Genomic DNA, 20,699 nt, shown 5'->3' with positions numbered 1-20,699 from the left:
GTGGTGGTGTCATCCTAATATATATTAAGGTAGGTCCTATATATAGTAGTAGTTTATTAGTTCTATAGTAGCTTCAGGGGGTGGATGTCATCTTTATTAGTTAGGTTTAGTAGATTAATATTATTTAGGTAGTCTATGATTTAAGTAGAGTAGTGGGAGGTAGTAGAGCTGGTTTAATTAGTTAAGGCCTTCCTTAGGGATAAAGATAGGGCTTTAGAGGGTAGTACTAAGGGGGTAAATAAGATATTATTAATATTCTAGTCTAATAGTAATGTTAGGGATAATATTAAGGTAGATACTTAGCCATAGGGTGGCTGCTTATAAGATAGCTCTAATCTTACTTTCTTAGACCCCTTAGATAGTCTAGTAGCTATTTTTATTATAGTAGATCCCTTAGTGCCCTTAGGTCCCTCTATTTATATTAGAGAGCCCTCTACTGAGGCATCTATATCTATAGGGGTGGATGTTAGGGTAGAGATACTTAGTATAGTAGTAGAATCTAAGCTACTACTCTTAGAGTCTCTTTAGAAGTCTTATAGATATAGCAGAATATAGTAATATTACTAGTAGTAGTAAAATATTATTTATATCTTATCTACCTCCTTTATATACTTCTTATATCCTTTAGACTAGGCAGTATATACATCCCTATAGTTAGTATACTTTTATAACTCCTAGTTAGTAGTAGCCTGCTGTAGTAGGCAGTTATAGGTCTTATAGCTATCTATATAGAGGCTATAAATAGTTTTATTAGAATAGATATTTCCTATATAGCTATATTACTAATAGTTAAAATACTAGTAGATATAAGCAGACTAGTTATATAAGACTATAGTTAAAATAGTAGAATCCTAGATAGTTCTCTTATTAATAGCTTTATTAGTAGCCTAGGGGGTAGAGAACTTAATTACTAGGGTAGAGGATTTCTTATTAGTAGGTTAGTTTATAAGCTAGGTAATATAGATAATTTTTACTAAGTTATCCTATATAAAGTAGTTTATAGTAAGTAGCTAGTTAGCTACTTACTTAGCTTCTCTAGGGTCTATTAGATTACTAATTAATTTAACCTAGATATTATAAACCACTATACCCTATATTAGTAGATAAATAATAGCTCCCTAGTAGAATGACTTAGCCTAGCTAGGGTAGTAGTATATAATCTTAGCCTATTATATAGTCTATAGGCTAAGGCTTAAGTTACCTAACTTAAGCTAGTAAGTAACTATAAACTTAATAGATATAAGAGTAGCTATTATAACCTTCTTTAAGGCCTTTATATAGGCCTTCTTAGCCCTATTCTTTATCTCTACTATTTTTAGATAGTAGAATATGCTCATAGCTCTAGTATCTAGTAGTTTAATAATAATCTTATAGTCCTTACTTAGTTCTAAGAGGGTCACCCTAGGGCTACTTAATAAATTATAGGAGGAGACTATATAGCCTAGGGGCAGCACTCCTATAGTAGTAGCTATATATAAGTAAACCTTAGTAGATATAGAAATAGATTAAGTAGTTAGAATATACTAGATAGAGGTAGTATTCTTTTTAATATTAAGAGTAATCTTATAAAGATTAGTAACTACCTTTCTCTAGTTATTACCTAGGGGGTTTTTTAAGACCTTCTTAATAATAGTATATATATTAGTAATTAGCTTAATAAGAGGCTTTAGGATTCCTTAATTATAAATCTTTAAATAGTTTAAATAGATGCTTATATCATAATAAAGGTCTAGAATATAATTATATAGAGTTTTCTATAGCCCCTTTTCACTACTATAGGAGGCCATTAGGGGCAGCCACCCTGGCTTTAATAATAATATAGCAATTAAGACCCTATAAAATTAGGATTAATTAAAGGCGGTCGTCGTCACAAGAAATTAGGCAAATTTTAGGGTTAAAAGACATTAATTTAGGTAAGAAATTTCAAAAATTTATTCTGCGTCGAAGTTATTGTTTTCCACACGAAGAGTGCAGCAGCAATTTTGACTACAGCAGCAACTGGCGGCGCGCTGTTTCCATCCATTCAAAATATTATATCTGTGTGGCACAGATACCGATATGGTTTCTGCATTGAGGTCGCGCTTTTCTCCGCTGGCTCGCTCTTTTCATGCTACCTAAACCTCATTCCGGCTGCTCGGAAACAGGCTGCTACCGCCACCCATAACCTCGAGAGGGGATGATTATGGGAATCAAGGTCGTTATGAAGCAATATAGTACATGTGCGCGCTGGAAATTCCATAATGCTAGCCATTTTCCTTAGTAATCCTATTTAATTTTAAAGGGAAAGCAAAGAAAAGGCATTTTCTAAGTAAATCAATACAGCGTAGTAGCAGTGGGACCTTTAACTTCAGGGGTCATTACAAAATATGGTTGATTACGCCAGGGGTACAAATTAAAAGTTAACTACTTGGATCTGTTACACATATTGACAATTACGCATTTTAGACAAAGGGCACGCAGTTACCCCAGTACCTTCGCTTCCTATCTAGGGCTTACTGAGAGCGACTATGGACACCGGTTGCCACCAGCCCGTGAAGCTTGCCTTGATAACTGTCTTCTATCGATCTGGGGTCTCCGAATTATTGGCTGCTCTCCTTTTCATGTCTTCTTGAAAGCTATGACATGAGTTCCAGCCCAATCATCTGTCAGTCGAACTGCGCCATAGACTCTTTCATGCGCAACACATTTTAGTCCTGCTCCCTCTACCATCTCAATAAAGTGTCACGGATGTGTTTTTTGCTCCACGCCATAACGAGTCCTCCCACTCGAGCTTGCCACTCGAGCCGCTGCAATCCCCAGAACGGTAAGATGCGGATCAGAGACTTGATTGGGAACCTGTGTCGCTTCGTTCGGGACAGTAATCCCCGGCAAAGTCTCTCTGCACCGCCAGCTTCGCCATTATCCACGACGAACTCGGCCTGTGGGACGGTATTATTGAAGTCGTTGACGAATTCTCGCTCCCAGTGTGTTCGGGGATCGACGTTTGACAACAAAAGATCGGTGTGTTGGAGCTGCCAAGCGAGGTCGACTCATATAATTTCCACAAGATAACACATCAACGCTATAGACTATGTGTTTGCTGAACAATATCACCACAATGCGTCTGGGGTTCCGGCCATCGGTCCTGGTAAACACAACTGTCCAAGGGGTAGCGAGATTGAGCCAAGCGAACTAGGCGATTAAGAACGCTGAACTCCATCTTTAGCTTAATGCTGTAAACAACTGTCTTATAAGTCGTCTGAATGTCAAAGTTGTTGCTGTATTCTGTTGCAAGCAGAGAGGCATCCAAGAGAACCACAAGGATGTTAACGATAAGAAGGTGGACCATGGTGCCTTGAGAACGGAGGTGAACGATGCCGAGTATAGGCTTCAGCATCTTAGTTGCCTCCCACATATAGAGGCAGCTGATGATGATTTCCTGCGTGGAGAATCCAGCAAGCTGGATTCTCTCGTAGATATTGAAGGGCTCGACAAAATTCTTCACATTCGCATTGCTGCCAAGAAATAGGATGGTGACCGGAACATGTAGGATGCAGAAATTGATGATGATCATATATAGCACCCATCGAATATTTTTCGCATCACTTGTCACAAGATGAAGGCGTGAATATAGGACAACCGACTGTCCGGTCACCATAGCATACCAACCGAGTACGGTAAGAACGCACATGGCGAAATTAGGTGCCAGCGCGAAGAACCGCAAGAACACAGCAATTGTATGAACCAAGATACCCCAAGTTGCTATCAGCATGCTCCAAAAATAAAGACCACGATATCTCTTGAATGTCATGAAAATTTGAATGGTGATCTCTAGCACGTTATAGCATGAGATGGCGAAAAATGATGCAATAAGCATTGCACGTCCTCGGGAAATATTAAGAGCGCCTGTTTCCCCTGCCATAATATATGACTTCGCTTGGTTGTTTGGACTGAGTCTGACCGAAACAACAGGCGCAGCACCTTGCCAACCTTTAAAGGTTCTATTCTCTTCCTTGCATCGGGATTTATGAGAACCAGTGTGAAACAAATGTGCTGGAGATGTCAACGGAGATGTCAACAGATACTGGTGGGATGTAATATGTCATCAGAAGCAAGTTCTTAGCAGGGTAAGTTAAACTAGCCTTTATGCTAACCAAATACCAAAAAAACAGATGTTGCACCACTACGAATAAACGAAGAACAAGGTTTAACCACACCTCGCCTTCCTCTGGTACCCTCATATTCCAGCTCAGGTTTGCCCCCTACAGCGGAGACCACATGACTTTGACTTTGGGTCAGTCCACCGAGTCCCACCACCTCCCCATCTCATCCATGGAAATATCATTGACACCACTCGCTCGATTGAAGACTTCAGGCTTGGTTCTAGGATCTTAGTCATATCACTAGTACAATCCTCTAACCTCAGGAGGAATGGCCTTATCTTGTCGGGTTAGTTGATGGACAATACCTACTAGGATAGAGCGCCATGATAGCAGGCAAGACACACAGGCTGCCCTGAAGGCTTGAAGACCAGCTAAACAAAGTAAAAAAAAAGGGGGGGAAAAAGGGGGGGAAAAAGGAAAAAAAAAAAGAAAGAAAGAAATTAACCAGGGCTGTTGAAGTCCCCTATTCAGTTCAATAGCTCTTATCAGCCATTACTACGCGCATTGTAGTAATTGTAGACTACATACCGACAGGCTAATTGTGAAGAAAATTTCTGCACTGAAAAATTAAAATTAGGTGAGGAATAACAAATATTAAGTACATAATAGGGATTAAGCGTCCATGTTCCCCCCGTTGTCATGCCAGCTTCGTGACAATAGAATACAGGAAGAATGCTGAGACACTGTTCACTCATCATTATGTTCCTTCTCCTTCCAGGTATAAGAACCTGCGACGTCTTATTAAGAAATATTATTGTTATTTGCAAAATTGGCTAGCTCTGATATACTCAAAGCTTGTGGGCTACTATGGTTGGCTACCGAATCCGGTCATGCGAAAGGTCGACATGACCAGATCTAACCCTCCTGCTCAAGATGCCCAAAGCGCTCACGGAGGTGTGCCTGTTCTTATCTATCGCCGCAAAAGCGAAGAAACCTTTATCGAATCCTTAAGCGTTCATAGTTCCAAGCTATCTATCAAGCGTCTAGACTTGTGCGCGGAAGGGTGGCAATTGCTCTCTTGTACCCAAGTTTGAGAGTGATCACAGCAAGCAATGTATTCTTGTCCACAAACCCATATGGAATTCCTGGTACCGTTTTATAGCGTCAACATTGGAAAGCTAGGCACTAGTTTATGGATAGCAACCCCCATAAACCAAGTGCAATAATGTCACATCCCGCATGGGTCTTGAGTCCAGCCTGCGGCATGTAGACAACCGTGAGAAATCACTGTCTCCACCATAATTCTACTCGGGGTGCCCCTTACCGCGCCATCGCCACAAACCATCCCCAGCCCAGTCGAGGGTAACCGGTCAAGGAATATCTATCTATTCTGCCTTGTGTTACTTTTTAAAGCCTCTCAGACATGCATACCTTCTTGTTTTGGGCTAAGAAAGCATTCACAAACACATCATTCCGACAGGTAATTGGCTTGTTCATGGCGTATGCAAGGAGGCAACCCCCTCTCTGTCGGGATAAATAACACTATTCGTGACTTTTAGGTTAGCTGTAGAATTAAGTCCATCGCAGCCAAGTTCGAGTTTTAACGTTTAACAACAGCTACCTAGCATCCGTTTCCATCCCCTCGCCTTCGTGATACCCAGCAAAAATGACCGTCAACTCGAAGGTGGTGGTCGGTGCTACGGGTAATAGCTCACGTTTTCTATGCCATCCCATCCTCCACTCAAGATAGGAAGGTTGTCGTCTTTCTAACCTATTCGGCCACAGGGAAGCAGGGAGGTTCTGTCGCTCGTTCTCTTCTTCAGAATAAATACTTTCACGTACGCTGCATTACTCGATCCCCCACATCCGCCAAGGCCAAGCAGCTTGCCAGCCTGGGGGCCGAGATGTGTCAGGCAGATGGCTTCAGCGAGACTGACCTGCTTCGCGCTTTCAATGGGAGCTGGGGAGCCTTCGTCAATACCAACTCCGAGAACCCCGTTTGTTCATCCTCGTCCCACATCCACCTCCCCTGTACGCTGCCTTGCTATTGAGGCTGATTTCCGATAGGAACTTGCTAGTAACGGACGCACAGACGAAGAGCTAGGCAAGAATATCGTCCGGTGCGCTGCGCTTGCCGGAGTCCAGCACCTGGTGTACACTCCAACCCGCAACTGAATGGGTTAACCATACCTAATCCGCATGGATATGGATAACCCATTAGGAGCACTGGTGACGTGATTCAGTGCCTCTTAGAACTAATAAGCTTATCTAACTATATCTAGGCCAAGATAGGGATATATTTATAGATATAGATAGAGAATAGGCATGTCTATCTATATATAAAATAAAATATTATATTTAAGTAGCTTTTTGGTTTTAGATGATGGTGATTAGGATGGTAGTGGTACAATATATATCTCCGCACCACATTCATACTAACATTAGGCATCACCGCTACTCTACCCCAAGGCTATTTTCCTTATATAGTAGGTAATATATAATATTTATATAATGATTTGAACCAGAACGGACTTTGCCACACCCAGGGTCGGCAGATACCCACAACGCTATGCATGATTCGCGTTGTTGCCAATCTATGAAGAGCGGATGGGTCACAAACCATTGACACGTTCCCTGTGCTCGATTCGGATTTCGATCTTTACGCTCTCGGAATGGACAGTACGGAGCTTTCTCAATAGAGCAATTCAAGTATCTTTTCATTCCGTATGTTGACCATTCGACCTGCTCGTCATGTCATATAACAAAATCTGATCTATTTTGCTCTATGAGTGTCAAGATGCATATGCGGTAGCACAATACCATACCTGGAGTCCACAGATCTAAGACTGCTCTTGCAGCAGCCGCAGCTGTTCTAGCGGCGTAAGGCTACCACCGCTTGCTCTTGTGACCGTCCGCATAGTAGGATGCTCCTTTAATGACCAAGACACTCGAAAATGTCTCCCAGACACCAGCGACTTCCATTTCAAAAGCAATGACTTGATCCCGACCAACGATACTGGCGCGGTCTTCTCCTGATCTCATCACTGTATTGCCAGACCCGATCAGGCCAAAATGAATGACAGGTTTGGATGAGGAGGCACGATGAACTACTTCTTGCTCCTTGCACTGCAGCTGATCACAGGTCATCTCAAGTGCCAACTCACATATTCCAGCGTCGTCTTCCCCGGTTCTACATATCCCACAGGTGGAGTATTTGCCGTGTTTATGTTGATATGAAGAGTTAAACAGCTTGTCCCCCGCTGGCCCTGGGTATTCTGTCTCATCACCCAGTTTTTGCCTGATGGTCTCCGCATATTCCCATATTTTCTGCTCAAGGCATGATCGATGTGCAGAGTTTGCAACGTGGCTAGGGTTCCGCGAATCTGAGCACGCGGTAGTGGAAGATTAATGTACACACTGTCCTTACGCAGAATTCTATTACCGAGAAGTCGTCTACGCATGTCGTATTGGATGAGGCCTTTGCTGATGATCACGTCGCCTAGATTAATATCTTGCCCGTTCCTTCCCTGAAGTACGGCACCACAGATACCGACCACAATTACGAGCTCGATATTTGGAAAGCTGGAACGCACACCAGCCGCCGTTGTTGCGGCGGCAACCTTGCCCACACTGGGCATGTGTGCTAGAACCACGTTGTAGCGCCCAAGGACACCCATGGAATATGAATTTCCATCACCTAGCATCTTCCCATGTTTGGCTACACCGAAACTTTCGTCGAACAAGGCGGCAACGGCCGCTGCTTCCAGTCGAGGGCGCATATGATGGCAACTGTGAAATTGTGCGCAATCAGTCAATCAATCAATCAATCAAGATTCTATTAACCTGATGTAGCCTATCTATTAAAGTGATTAGCTATGCAGGCACTTCGCCAATGAAGCAGGAATCTAGTATCTGAATGCCTGAAGCCCATAATTAACCCATAAATGCAGAAGAGATATAGGAAATTAGTGTATAGCCATATTAAAAGTAGATTATATAACTAAAGTAGCCTGCTATCTAGCTATATATCTCCTCTATACTACCTTAGTGTGTTAAACACCTATCCTACCTTATTCTATATAGTTATTCTAAATATAGTGTGATTCTATGCCTAGGAAGACCCTTCCTAGGTAGCTATTTAGTCTATTTAACTATTATCTTCTATATCTATTCCAGAGTCTTATAGGAGGCTTCTATATTCCTAGTCCTGCTCTATTAATTCTACTAATTCTATTATCTTAGTATAGTAGAACTGGCTGAGTAGGCCTATTTAATATATAAATTTAGTAATGTAGTAGATTACCTATAGATTAGATATAAATATATTATAATCTAATAGTTTCCCCCAGAGTCCCTCTATATTATATAGCTTAGCTATTATCTTCCTATAGGTATCTATATATAGTGAGCACTGTAGGAGTATATACTTAGGGGTCTAAGATCCCTCTTTATAGCTATACTAGTCTAAGTTATAGGCCTTAATCTTAAAGAGGAAGTATCACAGACTAATCTATATAGTCTATATCTAAATAATAATTAATATATATAGCTTTAGTAGGCCCTTATAGAGTCCTAGATTCTTCTTATAAGGGGCCTTAATTAGCTATTATATTAGCTTAGCCCCTTTCTCTATCTCCTATTATTTCTTCTAGTATTACTAGATTTATTAGTAGATAGCTTACTTAGCTACTATAGTAAGCTAGATAATTAGTTTTTCTAGCTACTCTACTAAACTTAATTTAATCTTACTACCTTATATAGTAGCCTTCTTTACTACCTTATCTATAGCCTTATTCCCTGCCACACCTATATGGGTAGGGATCTAGTATATCTTTATATTATCTAGAGGTAGTCTATATACCCCTAGGGCCCTTACTTCCTTATATATATTATCTAAAATATATTAGCTAGAGGGGTAGTGTGGGTTCTACACTACCTAGATAGTAGCCTAGCTATTAGTAAAGATAATAAGTAAGTATAGGCTTAATGCTCTAGTAGTAGTAGTATATAGTACTATATAGATTCTATCTAGTTTAGTAGTATAGATAGTTAAATCTATCTCTGTGCCTAGATGGTTCTAGTAGATCTATTAGTTATAGAGGTAGATAGCTAAGGTACCTATATAGCCCTGGTAGCTACTACTATTAGTATAGATAACTAAGTACTAGTTATTAACTTCTTTATATATCTTATTATGGGTTATTAGTGTAGCTTTATAGTCTATAATTATATAATAGAGGGGTGGCTTCTATGGGGGGAGTATATATACTTTCTATATTTCTTATTCTTCTAGGTATCTTAGGGTAGGGCCTAATAGGCTACCTCTCTTCCTAAGTACCTCTAGTAGAGTAAGGCTACTCTACTATATCTCTCTAATTAGTTATAACTTCCCTATAAGTCCTTATAGGCATATAAAATATAGCCCTATTTAGATTTAAATAGTAGTTTCCTTAATAATTTATTACATCTACAGGTAGATTAGTAATAGATATAATTCTATATTAAGTATAGCTATAGTAGTTCCCTAGAAGATACTACTAATTAGTATAGTAGCATGCTTCTAGATCTTAGTAAATTTATTAATAATCTTAGTCTATTCCCCTACTGGAATCAGCCTGCTAGTAGGGCTAAACTATACTATAACTCTGTATAGTAGCTGCAGGATGACTATACTATAATAGATTATATATATAGTCTTTAGTAAAGCATCCTAGGTTAATCTAGTAATACTTTATAGTGCCTCCAGGCTGCTATTTATATAGTTAATCACCTTAGTATAGTGGGTGTTAAAGGAAAGGGTTTTATTAAGCTAGATACTAAGGTATCTAGCTAATTTAGTAGGTTAAATAGTGGTTTCTCTATAGTAGATAGATATTTAATTATAGCCTTTATATTCACCTAGTTCCTAGATATTAATAGGGCCTGTCAGGGTTAACTTATAGGGTTATTCTAGTTCTTTTAGATTAGTAAAGTAGATTAGTTTAAACTTATCAGGGGTGAACTTAGTAGTATACTTACTAGCCTAGTAGTCTACCTTCTCTAGGCACTTCTCTAGGACTATAATATTCTAGGCATAGGTCTGACTAATAGTAAGTATATAGAAGTTATCTATCTAGCTAATAGATATAGTTTTTATATTACTAAGCTAGTGGACTAGTATTTAGATTAGTAGGGTATTAAAAATTAAGAAAAGGATGGGTAAGAGGGGGCTGCCTTATAGAATCCCTATTATAGTTATAAATAGGTTATTAAGGAACCCAGGCAGCTATAGGTAGGTATAGTAATTTAATAAGAAGGATTATAGCTAGTTAGTAGCCTAGCCTAGCTATATAGTTTAGAGATTATATAGTAGGTATTAGAGGGAGATATTATTAAATATACTAGAGATATCTAATAGTAGTATATTAACCTTCTATCTAGACCCCTAAGTATGATAGATTATATTAATAATTAGTTAGATAATATAATTAATAGAGATGCCTTTCTAGCTACCTAAGTAATCTTTTAGAAGTAAGCTATATTCCTCTAGCACCTAGGAGATATAAAGTATAATAATTAACTCTAGAATCTTGCCTAGGATATTAAGTAGGGTAATAGGGTGGTAGGACTTTAGAAGGTAGAAATCTTAGGGGGCTGCCTTATAAAGAATAACTATAGTAAATACCTAGAAGTATTAGGGATTATAACTAATATAGATATAGATATTAAATAGGGTCTTAATTACCTAAATAAAAGTTAGGATAGCTGTTAGGGCATGCTAGACCTTATTTAGGATAGTATCTAGTCCTAGCACCTTCTTAGGAGGCGTATGCCTAATGGCTTTAGTAATTTCCTAGTTATTAATTTTAGGGAAGATAATATTCTATAATTAGTTATATATTCTGCCCTCTATATCTAAGAGGTCTGTAGCTAGCAGTACTAGGAAGAAGGTCTTATAGAGTAGGTTAGCTTTCTGCTTAGCTATCTCTATAATATAATCTCTATAGTAGAGGGTAGAGATAATGCCTATCTAGCTATCTCCCTAGTAGTTCTAGGCCTACTTAGTAATATGCCACATGCCCTAGGGGCCTTAATTAACTATCTATTATATATATTTATAATAGCTATACTATAGGGATTAGGAGATGACCTTCCCTTTCTAGTTACAGGTCTTGGTGTATATAGTCTAGTTATTATTAGTATATATACTAGTATAGATTTATTAGTAGAGATATACCAGCTTAACTATCTTAGTATATTTAGATATCTAGTTAGGGTTAGCCTACTTAGAGGGATGGGCCCATAGTGTAGACTAGATAATAGCTTACTAGATAACTTTAATAAGGTAGTTAGTAGTATTATTAATCTAATAGGGGGTTTTGAGATTCCTAGTCCATCTATATAGATTAAGATTAAAGGATATAAATATATAGAGCTTCTGTGCATCTATAGCCTTCTAGTTATAGTATTTAGGGGCCTGCGGCAGGGGCATTATGATATTAAGAAGTAGGTAAATTAGCAGGTAGTTAGAATTAGTATAGATATTAGGGGCCACCTTACAGGCCATAAGGTGGGCTATTAGATCTATAGATCTAAATATTAGATTAATAGTTAATTAGTAGCCCTGCTTATTATAGGTGGTAGTGCCTAGTTCTGTCTATAGATCCAGGAGCTAGGTATTAGCTAGTTCTAATAGTTTATTAGACCTAGGGTTAGTATAGCAGATGTGGTTACTGCCCTAGGCTGGGTAGTAGAGGTTAAAATCTCCTAGAAGTAGATAGCTACTATCCTGCTAGTCTAGAACCTACTCTAGGAGGTTAAGGGTGTTAGTTTAGGTGTTAGTATCTAGGTATAGATTATAGATATTATATAGGTGGAGTATTCTAGTATTATAGTATAGCTTAAGCTTCTAGTAGTTCTATAAGTAGGCTATATGCTTCTATTTAGTAGGGTCTATCTAGTAAGAGATATAGAGGTAGACCTAGATATAGCTACTAGTTTCTATTATCTTAAGGTAGAGTAGCTAGTAAGTTACTTAAGTAGGATAGTAGGTAGTATCTTAGTATAGGTTATCCTATAGTTCCTAGATAGTAATAATATCTGCTTTTAGGACCTCTAGGTTATATAAAAACTAAGCTATTATTATATTCTTAGAGTGGTGCACATTATATTATAGTATTTAGAATATACTATTTATAGGAGGCATGGTGTAAGGTATTCTATATACTCTTTTAATAGCTACTAGTAAATTAGGGTATTCTAGCTTCTATAGAGAAGTTAACCTAAGAATCCTTCTCTAGTTATATAGCCTTCTAGCCCTTTTCTAGTTATATAGGGATATCTACCCCCTACTTCTGCTTCTTCTTCTTAGCACAGGTGCTTAGGTTGGTATTAGTATCCTTATCTTATAGGATTAAGCTAGGTTGCTAGTTACTCTCTAGGGTATTAGGGAGCTTAGTATAGCTATTCTTATTATTAGCTATAGTATTATTAATAGTAGTATTATCTTAATATATATTAAGGTGGGTCCTGTATATAGCAGTAGTTTATTAGTTCTATAGTAGCTTTAGGGGGTAGGCATTATCTTTATTAGTTAGGTCTAGTAGATTAATATTATTTAAGTAGTCTATAATTTAAGCAGAGTAGTAGGAGATAGTGGAGCTAGTTTAATTAATAGAACTAGTTTAATTAGTTAAGGCCTTCTTTTTTATAGAGATGGATAAGGCCTTAGGGTATAGTGCTAATAAGGTAAATAAGATATTATTAATATTCTAGTCTAATAGTGATGTTAGGGATAATATTATAGTAGGCACCTGCCTATAGGGTAGCTACTTATAGGATAGCTCTAATCTCACTTTCTTAGACCCCTTAGATAGTCTAGTAACTATTTTTATTATAGTAGATCTCTTAGTATCCTTAGGTCCCTTTATTTATATTAGGGAGCCCTCTACTAAGGTATCTATATCTATAGGGGTGAATATTAGGGTAGAGGTGCTTAGTATAGTAGTAGAATCTAAGTTACTACTCTTAGAGTCCCTTTAGAAGTCTTATAAATATAGTAGAATATAGTAATATTACTAGTAGTAGCAGGATGCTATCTATATCTTATCTATCTCCTCTATATACTTCTTACACCCTTTAGACTAGGTAGTATATATATCCCTATAGTTAGTATACTTTTATAGCTCCTAGCTGGTGGTAGCCTACTATAGTAGGTAGTTATAAGTCTTATAGCTATCTATATAAAGGCTATAAATAGTTTTATTAGAATAGATATTTCCTATATAGCTATATTACTAATAGTTAAAATACTAGTAGATATAAGTAGACTAGTTATATAAGACTATAGTTAAAATAATAGAATCCTAGATAGTTCCCTTATTAATAGCTTTATTAGTAGCCTGGGGGGTAGAGAACTTAATTACTAAGATAAAAGATTTCTTATTAATAGATTAGTTTATAAGCTAGGTAATATAGATAATTTTTACTAAATTATCCTATATAAAGTAGTTTATAATAAGTAGCTAGTTAGCTACTTATTTAGCTTTCCTAGAGTCTATTAAATTATTAATTAATTTAACCTAGATATTATAAACTACTATACCCTATATTAGCAGGTAAATAATAGCTCTTTAGTAGAATAACTTAGCCTAGCTAGGGTAGTAGTATATAATCTTAGCCTACTAGGTAGTCTATAGACTAAGGCTTAAGTTACCTAACTTAAGCTAGTAGGTAGCTATAAACTTAATAAATATAAGGATAGCTACTATAGTCTTCTTTAAGGCCTTTATATAAGCCTTCTTAGCCCTATTCTTTATCTCTATAGCTTTTAAATACTAGAATATACTTACTACTCCTATATCTAGTAGTTTAATAATAATCTTATAGTCCTTACTTAGTTCTAAGGGGGTGGCCCTAGGGCTACTTAATAAACTATAGAAGAAGACTATATAGCCTAGGGGTAGTGCTTCTATAATAATAGCTATATATAAGTAAACCTTAGTAGATATAGGGATAGATTAAGTAATTAAGATATACTAGGTAGAGGTGGTATTCTTCTTAATATTAAGAGTAATCTTATAAAGATTAGTAACTATCTTTCTCTAATTATTACCTAGGGGGTTTTTAAGGATCTTCTTAATAATAATATATATATTAGTAATTAACTTAATAAGAGGCTTTAGGATTCCTTAATTATAAATCTTTAGATAGTTTAAATAGATACTTATATTATGATGAAGGTCTAGAATATAATTATATAGAGTTTTCTATAGCCCCTTTTTACTACTATAGAAAGCTATTAGGGGCGGCCACCCAGGCTTTAATAATAATATAATAATTAAGACCCTATAAAATTAGGATTAATCAAAAGCAGTCATCGTCATGAGAAATTAGGTAAATTTCCAGGTTAAAAAACATTGATTTAGGTAAGAAATTTCAAAAATTTGTTCTGTATTGAAGTTATTATTTTTTTTTTTCTGTGCGCAATCGGCAGGGGAGATGGGCGATTGAAACATTTCTGTCCTTTGATATCATACCCTTGCTGGATCAGACAAGGTCATCGCTCTCTTCCATTTTAATTTCATCTATCTCGCTGGTTGACTTTCTTGTGTCCCATAAATTCCAGGGAGGAAAGAACTGTCTTGCCAGTTGCCATCCAGCGGAAGGTAGCTGAGCAGGTTGAGACAGCCTCAGCCTTGCGTGTAGGATACCGTAGTTTCTTCCAGGATTCAACGCAATGAAGGCTGTGCTGGATCTTGATTGGCTTACTATTTTAGTCGACCTCTTCAGCCTGAGAGTGCTGAACCCCGCTCGCCAGCGACAGTAAGCGCCGCAAGCTATTGGGAGAAACCCCTCCAACATAAAAGACGGAAAAGAAATGTCACCCAGGTCTAGGAGCTGATATTTATAAAGCTTAAGTAAAATCTCAGTAAGACCGGGTGGGTCTAAGCTTTCTAAGAATCAGAACCAAAACTGCAGAGTACACAAGCGAAGTTTTTGATACAACTGAACAAGGAACTTCCAGGAACACAGTCCCAAGTCGTAAAGCCGAAATGAATGAGGATTCTTGCAACAGCCGCCCAGTATGTGCGTCCTTCTTTCAGAATCGAACGTGCTAACCCCCTGATAGCCTGTGCCACCGGAGATTGTCGACTGGCTCTCCCATGTGCTCTCGTCTGTTGACAATATACGCTATGCTCCGTCAATGAGGCATCAGGCACCCCCAATTGTCACTCTGGATGAGATCCGAAACGCAAAAGACCTATGTCCTCGCAGCATGGGCGGCTGCAAAATCCTACTAATCAACGCCTCAACTATATTGAAGGTCGGACCTATGGTTCGGATGGGAGAAGCTGAAGCTCTCTGCCTCGTCAGGAGAAGGACGTCAGTACCTGTTCCTATAGTACTCAACGCCTATGCTATCGATGAGGTTGGGTTTCTTGTGATGGAAAGAATTCCAGGTATTCCGCTTGTACGATGCTGGAAGGGCTTAACAGGAGATGCGAAAAGATCGATTGTCCGACAGCTTCAAGGGTTCATACAGGAGTGGCGCCAGATTGACGGTCCACTGTTCGGATCTGTTGATGGTGGTCCATGCGAAGATGTCTTCTTTAAGCATTCGTGGGATGCAAAGTTTCGTCAATATGGGCCATTTTCGACAAGAAAGGAATTCAACCAAGGGGTAGTAGAGGCACTTTGCAACGCCAGACCGTACGGAAAGCTCACCAGGAGGGACGAGCCTCTGGCAGCGAGAATTCTTGCATCTGATAGCCAGGATGAGAGGAAGGTGCTCACACATGGTGATTTGCACCAAAGTAATATTATGATAAAGGATAATGTCATCACCGGGGTCATTGACTGGGGTGCAGCCGGCTATAGTATATCAGCAAGAGAATACTTTGGCTTGCGATGGCAAGCATTGGATTTGGATTGGAGAGATCTTATATCTACTATACTCGATGTCGACGAGTATGATTTTTGGGCTGAGGTGAATCAATCCATGGTGGATTATACTGGAATTTAACTTGACATCACCAACACCATCTTGGACGCTGGATTGCTATCATTTCTTTTCATACACCTTCCCTACTATGATATCCTCTATACGAGTATTGTGGCTTCGTTCGTGCCGGCTTCCATTGGCGACGGCCCATTGACAGGTTGATATCGGAGATGGAACCATCATTTGCACTTAACAGAACAGTCGTTGAGATCCTTTCCCGTGTTTGCAGCAAGCTACAGGTGTCATTGTAATGCCAAATATTAGGAGACGGCAATGACGAAATGACAAAATGACGCATTTTGACGTCAGTTGTCCTGCTTTTCAAGATCATCCATAGCATTAACATGTGTATTTTGAAGTATATTCATCTGGAGGCGTTGATCCTCAGGCTGCAATACATTTGAATACATAGCAATATCTATGCGACAGTGACCGTCATGTCGCACCTCACCTACAAGCCCAAATCAGCGGTTGTTCGGGATCTAGTCGACTTCATCTATCGGTCCAACTCACGAGTTGCTGAATTTACCACGGCTGTAGAGAGTGCACGCAAGCCGGACAATGGCGGTCGAAATGAGATGGACCAGGAAAGTATCTACACGCTGGAAGACTACATCAAGTTCATGGATAACTTTGTTCGCTGGGCTCCCAAAGTCTCTAGTACTGGAGATGAAGTTCTCAATAAGATCCTAGTCTTCTACTGGGTGCTGGATCAGCCTGTGCTGAAGCAATATCAGACTGCAATCACGCCAGAGACGGCTGATACTGATCTCAAATGGCTGTCATATTGGCTCGTCACGTTCGCCCGCGAGCAGGGCAAGTGGTTAGATACTGAAGAATCGGCGGGCTCTGTTTACTCCTTCTATCGGAACGCAAAGTATAACAAAGACGCGGATCAGTGGGAAGAGCCGGAGGATGGCTGGAAGTCTTTCAATCACTGGTTTGGGCGTCAGTGGAAGGACATTAACGTGTCTCGTCCGGTGGATCATCCGAATGATGATAATGTCATTGTGCATGTTGCTGATTCCATGTTTGATGGCCACTGGGACATCAACAACGGCACAATCCGCCTGAAAACCAGTGTCAATATGAAAGGGGTGGATTGGCCAGTCGGAACTCTTCTCCGAGACTCAGGAATCGAGTACAAGAATGGAAGTTTTATGCATGCCTTTCTCGCACCCGCAGACTACCATCGCCAGCACGCACCAGTGAGCGGAGAGGTAATCGAGGCGAGGAACATCCATGATCAGGTCTATCTTCAGGTAGGGAAGAAGGCAGATGGTGGCATCGGACGATCCCGAGGTCTGGTCCGGGACTCGGACGACCTAGAGCACCGTCGGGTGCAGAACCAGGGTCAGTTCTATGGCATCGAAGCCCCAGATGAGGCTGGATATCAGTGGTGTCAGGCCCGCGGCGTCATTGCCATCCAGACCCAGAACTATGGTAAAGTCGCGGTCCTCTCGATTGGAATGGCGCAGGTCTCGTCAGTCAAGTTGACGGTCAAAGTTGGTGATCAGGTGAAGAAAGGTGACAATATCGCCTATTTTCAGTTTGGTGGCTCTGATGTGTGCATTGTGTTCGAGAAACGTGTCAAGTGGCGCGCTGATCTCCAGCCTGGCCAAACCAAGCTGAAGGTACGAGAAAGGCTCGCTAGCTTTCACTGATCGAGGGTAGCTATTCCACGTTTTGATACTTCTTTCCTACGCATGGCCCTTCAGTGGCCTAACCCTTCATTTAGAATCTGATCTATGTTCCCTCGAAGCCTCTAGTTGGGAACTCGCGTAGTGTTTGCGGGCACAGAAAAGACCGGCAACGATTGCTAGCATCAGACTACAAGAAGGGATCGAAAGAGGGAAGTACCAGCTCACTCACGCTAATGAGGAACGTGCTGTAGAACCAATGGTATAGTGGAGTTGCATTGGATTGATATCATTTAGGGCTCTCCTATCGAAAGATACTCGCGAGGTTGATGTCTTTCCTAACCTACCTGATTCCTTGTTTTGAACCACGACGCCATACAGCTTTAGCCTGCGACGATCTACCGTTCGGATGTTCCCCGGCCAGTGTCCACAGTGGGCCAACCGAGGTACTCTCGGTGTCTCCGAGTCTGGGTTCGTGATTAACGCCTCGTGTACCGAGCTAATCTAGTATGACCAACATGTCTCTACGTTGGCAGCCAATGACGAAGCCTAAGGAAATAATAAAACGATAGGTAGCTTCCCGCGCTCGAGTCAATTCAGTTTTACTCCACCATCTCATATCCCTCATCATGCCGCCATTTTGCAAGATTGCCGTCATCCAGCTCTATGTCAAGGTAGGCTTATATTCCTTGCATCTTCCTAAACCAACTTCATCAATGATAAAATAGAGAAAGAAAAAAAAGTCTCCACATTCATGTCAACTCTCAGATGGAGTACTTGTTTCTAATACACTCTTCTAGCCCCTCAAACCGGCCGACAACTTCGCCCGGGCTGTGAAATTTATCCGCGAGGCTGCTGCGCAGGCATGTCATTTGGCCGTACTGCCTGAATTCCACCTGACCAACTGGATCCCCACTGATCCTCGTTTTGCTTCCCTGTGCGATGACTGGGAGACCTATCTGCATCGTTATCAGGCCCTCGCCAAAGAGTGTAACATATGCATCGTACCTGGATCGATAGTCCGACCCGTATCTGCCTCCCCTCCAGCTGCAGCAGGGACACCTGTCTCCGACAAGGCAGAACCAAGCCTCGAAAATGTAACCTTTTTCATCTCCAACTCCGGCGAGATTCTGGGCTCCTACGTGAAAAAGAATCTCTGGGGGCCCACCGAGCGAGCATACCTTCGGTCATCCGGGGATAGTCCACACCAAGTCATTTCGACACCGTTAGGTCCTGTGGGCTTGCTGGTGTGCTGGGACCTGGCCTTTCCCGAAGCCTGGAGAGAACTGGTGTCCCAGGGAGCGAAGATCATCATTGTGCCGACCCTGTGGACTCGCAGCGGCGCATCTGAGGCAGGCCATCGCCAGAATCCTTCTGCACCCTCCTTGTTCCTTGACAGCATTTTGACTGCACGAACGTTTGAGAATACCTGCGCTGTCGTCTTTGCCAACGCAGGCGGGCCTCCAGGGAGAAACTACTGCGGACTCTCACAGATCAACATTCCGTACGCGGGACCCTTGGTTCGTTTAGGTACGTCCGCTGAAGGAATGGGCGTGGCCACAGTCGATATGGCGGTTTTGGAGGATGCGGAAGAAAACTACGCGATCCGCTCCGATCTCACCGACCCTTCCTGGCATTACAGTCATACTCGCCGGGTTCCGGTAGAATTGGCCAAAGGGAGGCTATAGATGGTCAGAATGGCGATAGCACTAACCGGGAGCGCGATCCATAATACGGAGAGAAGATTCGGAAAAGGTTCCCGGGAAGATTCCGGAGAAGATTCCGGGAGAAGATGTTGGCCATTAGCGACGAGAAAGGTTTGTTGCCGGGGATGCCGTTCATCTGGCGAGGATTGATCCTCGAATGCTCCACACTACTTCTGTGTATAGCCTTGATGTTGTGGATAGTTAAGTAGTGCACTGTCCGGAATGGAGATATCGAAAGTTTATGGAGTCGTGCTGGGTATGCCTGACTCGATATTATATATATATATACATATACATATCTACCCGTGTGTGTTGGTGAGGTTTCCCCTTCAGAAGCATACACCTATGTCTTTTGTACTATCTGCCACGGTCTTGAGTACGACGTCCACGACAGGCCAGGTCAGTCGACGCCGGCGGACATAGCTGCTCACAATGATCATGACCTCTGATTCAATGAACATGATTTGGACGTGCGGGGCGATAAGCGATGCAGGTTGGTGTATGTAGTGATGTGCTTGGCAGAGGCGCCCCCAGACACAAAGAATGATAGGATGACAGGTAGGGGCTGTTGGGATTGAGACCCAGGTGCGTGTGGCTACGCGATTGAAATGTGGGATTAGAGACCTGCTCACGTTCAACCTCGGTGTTTCGGTTGTATTGGGCCTATGGGCCTTAGAAAGGGCAGTATTGACATGGATGCTTAAGATGCTGGGCGATGACAAATCAGACGTTCTTTTGTTCTTTGTTTTCCTTTTCTGTGATGTCTTGTGTAGGTAAGGATGGAATGAAAATGAATGGCATCTCTTCCGCAATTATATGTCATTCCCTTCATCTTTCTGACCTGGATAACGTAATTCCCAGGTGAGCTGGGCAGCCGGCCACCCGCGTCAGCCAGCCACCCCTCATCTGATTTCGACGCGTTCGAACGTTTGAAGCCATCCAAATCAACCAAAACAATATATTTTTATTAGATCTAGCTAGTATGGTGTGTAGGGCATCTAGTTCTAGTATGCCCTATAATAAAGTAATTAGAACACCTTAGTGGCGCGCGTTTTAGGGGTTCTGAATATAAAGGCATAGAATTAATAGATAGCCCCCCCCTAATCTTATTATTCTGCTTATTTCTTGCCTGGATAAGATCCCTAGCTTCCTGGATATAGAGTCCTTTATTAGGAGTCATCTAGCACCTAGATCTCTTTAATTTCTGCTTCTCCTTCTCATTAGCTGTATATAAATCATGATTTTCCTTTACTAGTAGAGCTACGCTATGCATAGCTATCTTATAACC

The 20,699-nt window shown here is 40.7% G+C and overlaps 6 protein-coding genes across 6 annotated transcripts; 4 read left to right on the top strand and 2 right to left on the bottom strand.

Moving 5' to 3' along the window:
* Positions 1–3,061: 3,061 nt before the first annotated feature.
* Aspvir_009166 (uncharacterized protein) lies at positions 3,062–3,670 on the bottom strand (the record flags this gene model as incomplete). Its single annotated transcript, XM_043272318.1, has 1 exon — positions 3,062–3,670. One exon carries the CDS (start codon positions 3,668–3,670, stop codon positions 3,062–3,064), a length of 609 nt encoding a protein of 202 aa, XP_043128253.1.
* Positions 3,671–5,748: 2,078 nt separating this feature from the next.
* On the top strand, positions 5,749–6,257 carry Aspvir_009165 (NmrA-like domain-containing protein 1; the record flags this gene model as incomplete). The annotated part of the gene is made up of 3 exons (XM_043272317.1): positions 5,749–5,785; positions 5,868–6,079; positions 6,150–6,257. 3 exons carry the CDS (start codon positions 5,749–5,751, stop codon positions 6,255–6,257), a joined length of 357 nt encoding a protein of 118 aa, XP_043128252.1.
* A 711-nt stretch (positions 6,258–6,968) lies between these two features.
* Aspvir_009164 (uncharacterized protein) lies at positions 6,969–7,861 on the bottom strand (the record flags this gene model as incomplete). Its single annotated transcript, XM_043272316.1, has 2 exons — positions 6,969–7,208; positions 7,247–7,861. 2 exons carry the CDS (start codon positions 7,859–7,861, stop codon positions 6,969–6,971), a joined length of 855 nt encoding a protein of 284 aa, XP_043128251.1.
* Positions 7,862–15,115: 7,254 nt separating this feature from the next.
* On the top strand, positions 15,116–16,086 carry Aspvir_009163 (phosphotransferase family protein; the record flags this gene model as incomplete). The annotated part of the gene is made up of 2 exons (XM_043272315.1): positions 15,116–15,145; positions 15,193–16,086. The coding sequence occupies 2 exons, from the start codon at positions 15,116–15,118 to the stop codon at positions 16,084–16,086; spliced, it is 924 nt and encodes a 307-aa protein (XP_043128250.1).
* Positions 16,087–16,502: 416 nt separating this feature from the next.
* On the top strand, positions 16,503–17,729 carry Aspvir_009162 (phosphatidylserine decarboxylase; the record flags this gene model as incomplete). The annotated part of the gene is made up of 1 exon (XM_043272314.1): positions 16,503–17,729. The coding sequence occupies one exon, from the start codon at positions 16,503–16,505 to the stop codon at positions 17,727–17,729; it is 1,227 nt and encodes a 408-aa protein (XP_043128249.1).
* Positions 17,730–18,334: 605 nt separating this feature from the next.
* Positions 18,335–19,393, top strand: Aspvir_009161 (carbon-nitrogen hydrolase family protein; the record flags this gene model as incomplete). Its single annotated transcript, XM_043272313.1, has 2 exons — positions 18,335–18,379; positions 18,506–19,393. The coding sequence occupies 2 exons, from the start codon at positions 18,335–18,337 to the stop codon at positions 19,391–19,393; spliced, it is 933 nt and encodes a 310-aa protein (XP_043128248.1).
* Between the last annotated feature and the right edge of the window lie 1,306 nt (positions 19,394–20,699).

Source organism: Aspergillus viridinutans, assembly GCF_018404265.1.
Source record: "Aspergillus viridinutans IFM 47045 DNA, scaffold_7, whole genome shotgun sequence".
NCBI classification, from domain to species: domain Eukaryota; kingdom Fungi; phylum Ascomycota; class Eurotiomycetes; order Eurotiales; family Aspergillaceae; genus Aspergillus; species Aspergillus viridinutans.
This window is presented reverse-complemented; position numbering and strand designations above follow the sequence as displayed.